At 41.7% G+C, this 9,984-nt stretch overlaps 1 protein-coding gene across 1 annotated transcript; it reads right to left on the bottom strand.

The window, feature by feature from the left end:
* Positions 1-5,985: 5,985 nt before the first annotated feature.
* LOC138581818 (large ribosomal subunit protein eL32-like) lies at positions 5,986-6,435 on the bottom strand. Its single transcript, XM_069652822.1, has one exon. The coding sequence runs from the start codon at positions 6,388-6,390 to the stop codon at positions 6,040-6,042; it is 351 nt and encodes a 116-aa protein (XP_069508923.1). The 5' UTR covers positions 6,391-6,435; the 3' UTR covers positions 5,986-6,039.
* Between the last annotated feature and the right edge of the window lie 3,549 nt (positions 6,436-9,984).

A 9,984-nucleotide genomic window follows, 5' to 3' on the forward strand; every position in this document is an offset into this window, starting at 1 on the left:
GTTTCAGTAAACTACAACCAGCAATTCAGTTCATAGGCCTGAACCAAAGTCAATGGTTCAGAGTCTTTGTATGGAATGCACAGTTCTGGTAATCAACGGTTAAGTCCTTGCCACAGATCTTTGAAGAATTTTGTCAGGTGAAAAGTTAGACAAATGTTTAGGGAAGGACAAGCCTTCGAAGTCGGGAAAGTTTCACAAACTTTCACTGTGGCCGAAAAGATTTCAGGACCGTGTTTGCACAGTACCTTAGATTTGAAGAAAAGCTGCAGCTGAGGCAGTTGTTCCTCACAGTTCGAGCAGATCTCGCTGTTCCTGGGCTTCAGTTGTCGGGACAAGAAAGAGGACGTGGGGAGGTTCCTGCACTGCCCAGGGATGAAGCCACAAGCTTTGCAAAATGTCGGTTTAAGGTGTGAGTGCCTTAAAGACCACTAACTGGTATCCTTCCCACTGGCTATCCGGTTTTCCACAGCACTCTGCAGAAAATTCGACCAGGAGGGGACGGTTTCCAGGCGTCTTACGAGTTGGTTGTTCCCACCAAACTGAAGGGGAGAAGTCAACCTTGAAGGGCTTCTCTGTCAATGAAATTTCATGCAATTCGGCCTGCAGCAGGGCTTCACCAGTCATCCAGGAGTGGCAGCAGTTGTCTTCCTTCAGATCGTCTTCGGTTCTTTCATTCCAGTGGTTGACTCTGCTTTCCAAGTCCCAGAGACCTGCTTTTAAACAGTTTTCCCCCATTCATTCCAGCCTGGCTGTCACTTACACAACAGTGGTGCCGGACAGCCAGCCAGCCAATCACACCAGAGTGCATTCAGGTCTCCTAGGAGACTGAGCACAGGGAGTTTTGGGCCCCTCCCTCATATCCTGTCCATCCCAGACACTCAGGCACCAGAGGAGGGCTTCAGCACTGAAGCCCGCCAAAGGCCAACGAACAAAGGGACAAAACCTGGTTTGGCGCGCAGAGACAAACACAAGAAGGACCTTTCCTAAAAGAAATGATGGCTAAAGATGACCGGAGTCTGTTTTTAGAGATAGGTCTGGGGCGCCATATTGAAAAACATAGCTGACCCGATTTTTAGCTACCGTTGTTAGCGGCCGGGAAAAATCATGGTAGTTTGATCTAAACCACTGCCACCAGCCATTTAAAGTAGGAAAGGGTAACATTTGACTGTTACATGAGCTAGGCAACCCCTCCAGAACTGTATAGGAAGATAGTGTGTGCTGGGTCTGTAAATTTAAAGAGACTAGTAAAGTCAATTTACCTTTACATGCTCTGGGAGACAGTAGTCAGTCCCAGAGAAGGTATTTAAACCTTGGGAAGTCTGAATGACATCCATGTGTCACTGCACTGAAGGTGCTGTGTGACACACAGAAAAAGATGATGCTTATGGAGTTGTTTTAAAACTCCATAACCAAAGAACACAAAAGTAAAACACATTGAAAATGAAAGGTTCAAAGCCCCAAAACATAGCAAAAGAGGTGGAGGGCTCTAATGTAGAAGGAATGTAGCACTTGTGTGAGAATTCTCCCTAACGCTCTCCTCTAGGGACACGGCGAGGCAACCAGGGTCTGGTCTCAGTGGACAGTGGGTGCATCAGCTGGGTAAAGACAGGTCTGGTCATGGGATTCTTCCAAGGGGGTCCGCAGCCTTTCCTCCTTTGTCCCTGAATTATTAGGATTTTGGTAGGGTTTAATTCTGGATAAATGGTTCTACCTGGATAGGAGGTTTTGGATCTAGATCGGCTACCCCTGACCTGGCACTGGAGTCTTGCAGGGTGAATGTGGAATTTCTGGATCTCTGGGTGTTTATTTGTAAAAGAATGATTCTTGAATGTCTGTTTCTGGAAAGTCTGTCCAGACTAAGCTTCATCCTTTTATAAACCGGATGACATCAGAGGAATTTTACTATGTGGGCAGAACTAAGCTAGACTTACCTCTAAGATCGGATAGGTCAGCCTGTCGATGTCGCTGTCTCTCTGTAAGAAGATTGGAACCAGGGAAGTGTGGGTGTTTTATGAAGTGCTTTGTTATACCACAGTTACTTTTGCCAAAATCCGTTATGAAACAAAACTCTTATATTTACAATTGTTATTCTCTTGGAAATCAAATAGGCAGATCCCATATTTTACAAGGAATATGCCGTTCCAACTCCCAAGTTTGTACGATGCTGTTTTGTTCTTCTGGCACTTTTCTCACAATTTCTATGGAAAATATTTCTCATAAAATTCTAAAAATGGATACACCTAAGCCTATTAATGTCAGGCATATTTTCATTTAATTTTCATAACTGTGTCATGTACACTTTTTCCAGAAATGCCCCTTTACTGCTGTTCGCGTCTCCCACATGGTAGGATAACTCACATAGTCTTGTTTTAATGGTACACAATTTACATTAAAACGGTCATAATTTCACATTACAGCTTCTTTAGGTGACTGAAATAAATGCTTTAATATATAAAGTATTTTAAATCAAATGGATGGAATCTGTCACTAGAGGGCGGTCCTTAAAATTTCCACAGCCAGCCTGCCCCCTCTGTGTCAGTTCTGGGCAGCAGGGTTACAATAGCACCCTTTCATTCTGGCAGATGCAGTTGCGTAGAGGTGTCACAAGGAATTCACACTTGCCTGCGACAAGGCCAGTTCCCCTTGATCCATTGTTCCTGGCTGGAGGAAAAGCCAGTCAGTCTGAAGAGGTCGCAAATTATCACACCTTAGCCCTTTCATAGTTGTGGGGGAGATTCCTGTCCCAGGAAGGTTTAGTGCTGTTAAATTTCCTGCTGAGGCTCCTTTGTTCTGCTGTTTTTAAACACACCTTTTTTTTTCTTCCTTACTTTCTTTCACAGAAACCAAGTCTTCAGTAAGTACGTCTAATGTACAGTTAAACCACCCCAGTTGCACCTATAACATACTGTTTCTGTGCGAGTATCTGGGATGATTTCACATTTTTAGCTTTAAAAAGTATTATTTCACTGCCTTTGCAAAACGAATTTACACATGCTTATTTTACATGGGGATTTCACAAGGTGCGGTTTCTTTAACACACATTTTCAGCAAAGTCTTGACAGATCAGATCATTTTCAGGGCATGGAAAGATGCTGGAAATATTGTTCTTTGTAATTGACGCACGGCTGGGGAGAAAAAGCTTTCTGTTTGAAGTCTTCTTTATAGGTTACTTTGTTGTAAGAGTGAACGCGAGTTGCACAGCCTGAAATGGGTTTCTCTTTCCTTCACAGATTTTGCTTAACACAGCATGTCATTCAGTGAGGAATGCCCCCGTTTGCTGGTGTACAACCTAAATATGGATGAACATGGCTGTGTTTTACTACAACACAAGCTGGGTGATGCTCAACAATGAAGATAGCACCAGTGTAAAGTCATTTTACAAAGAAAATGTTCTTTGGCAGTTTGAAGTTTTTTGCAAATCCCAGCACTGCAGCGCTTGCACAGGCTGCCTTTGAATTCCTCTTTTTTTGGATTCCCATGAAAAAATAGATGCAGCCATTCTCAGAGTGTCTGTGTTCCATCTCGCCCCATATACGCACAGCAGACACAGTGCAGCCATGGTTTCTGTAACTGCTAAAATACAGTTTTGATGCAAAGGAACATGTGCTCTGCCGTCACAGCGCAGCCATTATTTCTGTAACTGCTCAAATGCAGTTTTGTGAGGCAGGGATTTCTGTTGGGCTGGTAATTGTACCCCACAACTAGGGGGAATGTTAATCTATTTACCAATCCTGAAGTAGTGAGTATAGTTTGACAGCAAGGCTTAATCATGCTTCAGGGGACTTGGCTAACTGAATGTCCTTCTCTAGATGGCCATGTTGTATTTGTGCAGTTGGCCCATAAGGGTAAAAGTGCCCGTCTTTCTTGGTTTCTGTTGACTGTTATACAATCTTTCACTGGTCTGAAGGCTAATCTTTTGATTAATATTTTTTGGGCACTCCATTCTACTTGATACTTTTTTGGAAGTTTTGCCTGAACATGTTACAGATTGGAAGTCTGATAATGTGAACAGAAATGTTTTGCTGGCCGGGGATTTCAATTCAACTTGCCCTGGGGTTGATTTTTGTGTAGAAAACGAGCAGATTGTAATATCCTTTGAGGATAAGAGTGCCAAAGTTAGTTGTGGTGTGAAATAGGCCCTCTGTTTGAATTCCCTCAGCTTACGAATGTTAAAAGGTGCCGTCTTGGGCGATCCTCCACAACAATCAACTTGGCACAGGGGGGCCAGTGATTCAATCCTGGACTATTTTTTCACTGACCAATTCGTCTTTGCAAAATGTAAATCTATTTGCGTAAAATGAACGAATTGGAGCGATCATCACATGTTTATTACAGCTTTTGATATTAGTTTGGGGTTGAAGTATATAGCTTGGCTCATAGGTTTAGTTATTAACCCTGGGAAAGATCAGGTTTGGTGGAAAGATGTGGCTATATCCCGATTTATTAAGGAGCAAGCATCTTTATTGAGCAGGACTACTTTGGAGTCAAAGTTGCTTACTTTTAACCTTGCTAAATTTGAGCAACCAGTTGGTGACATATTAAAAGCCATCTTTCCAGGCGGTCATTATTTTCTAGAGAAATATCAGACGAAAACTGCACATATGCACATATACAACAGTAATATTGCACATGCTAAGATTGTAATGAGAGCTAAAACTAGGGATATCGGAAAATTAGATATTGTTTTTTTCAAAACATTTAAATTAAGTCTGACAAACTGTAACATACAAAAACAACTGAGGCTGCATCCATTTAATATGTTGCATAATGATGCAGAATTTATGTTGAATATCCGTAAAAGATAGAAATGCTTCTGGTTTCAGGGAAATTGTAAATTCTTAAGGGACTTCTCAAGCTAGTCATCAATTGAATGCGGTGTCAGAGGTCGATTGGTTTACCTATTTTGAGTCACTGCACTCAAATGACTCATTTAGATAACAGTGCCGATTCAAATATAAAGGGTAGCTCAATAAAATGGGAGCTCGGTATTGATCAGGAGTCTCTATATGAGGTTCTACTGAAAATCAGTGACTCTAGAGACCCTGGCCCTAACTCCCTTTCTAACAAGCTATTTAAAGAGGATCCAGTCAATTGGTCTACCGTTCTCACTATATTGTTCAAAGAAATGGTGTTGGCTGAGCAATTCCCTAAGTCATGGCGTACGTCTTACATTATACCTATTTTCAAGAAGGGTGTGAAGACCGATCTGAAAACCTATCACCCTATTATCGTCTTGGACGCGGATAGTAAGGGCTTTGCATCCATTCTATTACATCATTTGGAGGACTGGCCAGTTAGTGTGGGCAGAATAAACAAGTCCCAAACAGGGTTTAGAAAAGGCCATAGAACTGACTTAAACAGGCTTATAGTTCAGTGACTTCAGGACTCTGTATGGCTTGGCAATTATACAACGATCTATGCGGCCTCAATAGATCTTTCGGCTGCCTTTGACCGAGTTAAGCACCTCCTTCTATGGTTCAAGTTGGCAAGATGGGGCATTATCGATGGTCTCTTAAGACCGATTTGAGGTCTGCACAAAGACTCCAGAGTATAGGTACAACTGGACCACGAGGAGACGATGTCTCGAGATAGCTAAACCAAGTCTGGATTGAGGCGGGGCTACAAACTCGCTCTCTGCCTCTGTAATCTTTACATTTCTGGCATTGCAGAGCTAGATTTTGAAAAGCCAAACATGTTATTTTAGTCTCCCAGACTATTATTTCAACAAATTGTTGGAGCACTTGTCTACACAGTTATTAATCTGATTTGTTTTTTCTTCTTTTTAGATTTATATCTTGCATATTGGAATATTGGAATTTTAGGTTGATGTAAATTTATGTATTTTGTTATTTTGAAGTGTAAACTGTTATTCTGAACGTTGGCATTATGTTGTAAAGGTTTGAGCTGCTTTTTTTGGGGGAGTTTACAGTTTTTCATTTGACAAACAGAGCTGCACAGAAAAGGGGGACAGTCTACTCGAGTCTACTCGTTCTTCTCACTGCGCAATCTGCCGTTTGGATTTGTGAGTTTGATGGCAAGCTAAGCAGCCCTCTCTACGATGGTCTTGCTGTTTTTGGATGAAACATTGTGGGCGATCTCAGCACAAAAAGACTTGTTACTCATCATGAGCACTTCCAGTTCCTTCACGTTGTGTACCCGAAACCTGCGGAATCCAGACGGTAACATGTCCTTGGTCTGTTTATCGCTACCGTAACCAATGTTGGGCATCAGAATCTGTTCCTTAAACCTCCTGCAAACTCTGTTATCAATTCCCCTTGGTTTACGCCAATTCCGCTTAATCTTAACATAACGATCAGACTGCTGATGAATGACCTTCTTGGTTCTTTTCTTGAGTATCTTTGGTTTAATAAGAGGTCTTAAGGCAGCCATGATTGCGGCTCAAAAATGTCCGCCTGCTCAGTCGAGAGGCTGAAGGAAGAGCAGTTCGTGCCTGCTTTATCCATATACAATAATAGGAAAATAATAAAATAACAATATCAGGTTTTTATGCAGTGAGTTATGTTGGTTGCCTCATCTTTCTAAGTGTTGTAATATTAGCTGTTCTTTTTTTCTCTATTTAATATTACTTATTATTAACTACAGAAGGATGGAAGACTAAGTCAACCCTAACAGGATTAAAACCGTTGAAATTCCAACTAGCTTCATGTGAGAGGTGAGTGCTTAACCTGTGAGCCGTGATCAACCACTCCACACCCTAATCACCTGCTCATCTGCGGACAAACAATTTCATAGCAGGCCCTCTTTGTCTTGTTTGTGGCTGATCCTGTTTTTTCAATTTGAAGAAACCTCAAGATATGTTTGTTTCTATGTCAGAGCCTGGGACATTATTTTACCACTCAGCAATAGTGACACTGTCCTGTCACTAATAGGGCAGTTTCACTGAGCATCATATGGCAGTCACAAGGACCTATCTGGGACAGGTGCAGGTTTCAACAGGGGACCCCATGGAGGTACCATGCTACTCACCGTATTTTCTTCTGAATGCCTGTGATGGATTGCAACCTAGGAGTGTGTGAAAGACTTTTTGGATGTTTATTGAAGAACATTATGCAGGTAATTCTGTTTCTGAAAGGGAGGTCTGTTAATCAGACCCATTTTGATACATGGTCCATGCCAAATGTATAGTACACATGTGCCTTTGTTGTAACCAGTTGCTTGACATGTGCAGCTCTTTTGTGGCACTGAGTGGGTTCAAAGGTCACATGTGCATCCCTGACAGTGGCTGGGACACCATGTGCTTCCATGCAAAGGAGTAATTTGATTGGCCTGCACCTTTGATATACACTTAAATGGTTCACAAAGTGGTTCACATGCAAGACCCATGAAGACGGAGGCAACAACCCCAGCCAATCCTAACCAACATCCCCAAATGTCCGTTTAGCTGCTACTAAGTACCACTGGGTTGTGAATCTGTCGAGATACTACCAATCACCACACTAATTGAGGTGTGGACACTGGCAGGTGCACTAGCCATGGAGATGGGAGTGAGGAACATGCAGAGTTGTTGGCGGAGCGGGTGGAGGAGGCAGCGAGATGTTAAAGGGGCCTCGAATGCAGAACGGGCACAGACATTCCAGAGGCACAGGGTGCCCAAGCACCCCATCTGGTCAGATTACGCAAGCCCAACTCCTCAATTCAGGATAGAGATGCCAACTAACCAACACCACTAACAATTTCCTCCTCTGCATACACCTCTCAAACTCCAAACCAAACACAACCACAAACCTGCAGCACAACAGACCACACAAACTTCACTACACTGCAACAACAAAACAAAAAAACACACATAGACTTGCACAACAGTACACAATGACTACTGGCCGCAAACACCCCAGGCCCAGCCGACAGACACACTGGACTGAGGCTGCCAACACTGCATCACTGCACTCATACACTTTTCCAGCCTCCTCCCACTAACTCACCCTCGCTCCCTCTTTCAGAGCCGCCAGAGCGCCATGGGACCACTCCGGTGGTGATAGTGCGTGGTACACATGTCCATTAACATTAACATTAAATGATTGTGGAATCTAGTCAGTCTAGTGGCAAATACATCTGTAGAAGAGCAGGTAGATAAATCATCCTTAGCTTCCGCCCCCTCACCTCCTTCATAGTGGAACAGCAGGAGAAGAGTCCTATATGGGATACCAGGTATCATCACAATACCATATGAGAAACGATATGCATTCAGAAACCGTACCAAATGTACCCTCACACTGAAAGGGTGGAAGGATGTTAGCACAAAACATAGAACATCATAGAGCTGTAAGTGAAATCTGATGAGGGCAGAGTGACGTCTTGAAGGAAAGATATTGAGACGTACTGAAACGATATGCAAATATCTAAGAATAAAGATGTAACTGAAGTAACAAGAGAAATATGTAACCAAATACAAAGAAATCATATGCAAAGAAGATAAAGTAACCTGCTGTCTAATGAGGGTATATAGAGAGAAACGCAAGGTAGACGCTACAAATAGAAGCTTGCTGCAGAGGTAAACATAACGTGGCTATAGCGGCAATGATGGAGAGATGGACGACAGGACTCGTATTAAAACCAATCATGGTGACAGATGAATGCATTCTGCTCAGCCAGGCATGAAGGGAATAGCAAAAAGCGGCTTAAGAAAAAACAACTAAAATACTGCGATGAAAACGTAACAGTATGACTCGCAAAATAATCATTCATAAATATGTCAAGAGTAGGATGGCGATTAATGATGATGAACAAGGCTTTGGCACTCATGGCATGAGAGGTAAAAAATGGGCTACTGTAGTATTTCTTTATAATGGAGCAAACGCGTAGTATATTTTTATTTATAACTATGTTTATTTACAAATAATAGGAGCCCCCGGATGGAGCAGCTTCCCAATCCACAGCACGTCGCGTATGATTCTGAAACGTATATCGTTCCAGAATCATACCTGTATTCCAGAATGTAATAACACGTGCATCATAACAGAGAATCAATATGTATATACAGAGCATTGCGTATTATAACATCTCCCTTTCATAAAGAATAATATGACATATTATAACATCTCCCTTTCATAAAGCGTAACATAACAGTGAAAAGAAAATTGAAAAATGTTAAACTATAAACATGTGACATAGAAGAAGTTGTAAGAAACAGTTTGTAAACTTCCCAACATGAACAGATATAATGCATAGAAAAAGGATATGGTCACTGAAACAACGACTTCACTCAGTCCGGAACCAAGATGCCATGAAGTCAATAGTACACAAAATCCTGCATGCAGTTCCGAACAATTCTTCTGTTCCTTGACGAAGATACGTCATTATTCTCAATAAACTCATCCTCAGTACAGTCTCTATTTTGTGCAATCATATTGTCATCCCTTGAAGACACATGTTTATTTCCCGTTTTTTCCGTAGTGTCAATTTTACTTGTACCTACAATGTCATTACAAGACCACTTCTTGCCATCCTCTAGAACAACTGACTTTCTTGAACATTCCATCACTTTTTGAGGATGTCGGAACTTTGACTCTCCTTTCAATACCTTTCTTGGTTCCTTAATTCTAATCCAATCTCCTTGTCGAAACTTGCTTTCTGTCACATGGTTTTATTTGTCATAGTATTTCTTGTATTCTTCTTGTTTTTTCTTAACTCTCTTTACAAGTTCTTCCATATTTCTATCCTTGTTTTTTTTTTTTAATCAGCCAAGCAGGTCTGAACCTATTTGTGGCCAACCTTCCCCTCATCAAAGTGAAAGGTTCTTCGTCCGTTGTAGAATGTGGAGTAACTTGCTATGTGTTTAATGCTTCCTTGAGTGTATCTTTCCATGGTAACTTATTGATGATTGCCAGTTGAATGATTCCTTTTATAAAACGGTTCATCCTTTCTACTAGCCCGTTACCCATTGGATGATACAATGCTGTGGTTCTGTGTTTAATAGCTCGCTCCTTTAAAAAATGTTCTATCTCTACTGATAGAAATTTCACT

This window comes from Ambystoma mexicanum, chromosome 3q (assembly GCF_040938575.1).
Source record: "Ambystoma mexicanum isolate Mex_15411 chromosome 3q, UKY_AmexF1_1, whole genome shotgun sequence".
In the NCBI taxonomy this organism is placed as follows: Eukaryota; Metazoa; Chordata; class Amphibia; order Caudata; family Ambystomatidae; genus Ambystoma; species Ambystoma mexicanum.

Excerpts from the sequence above, each read along its gene's own strand:
- LOC138581818 (XM_069652822.1), bottom strand. The coding sequence starts at position 6,390 with ATGGCTGCCTTAAGACCTCTTATTAAACCAAAGATACTCAAGAAAAGA.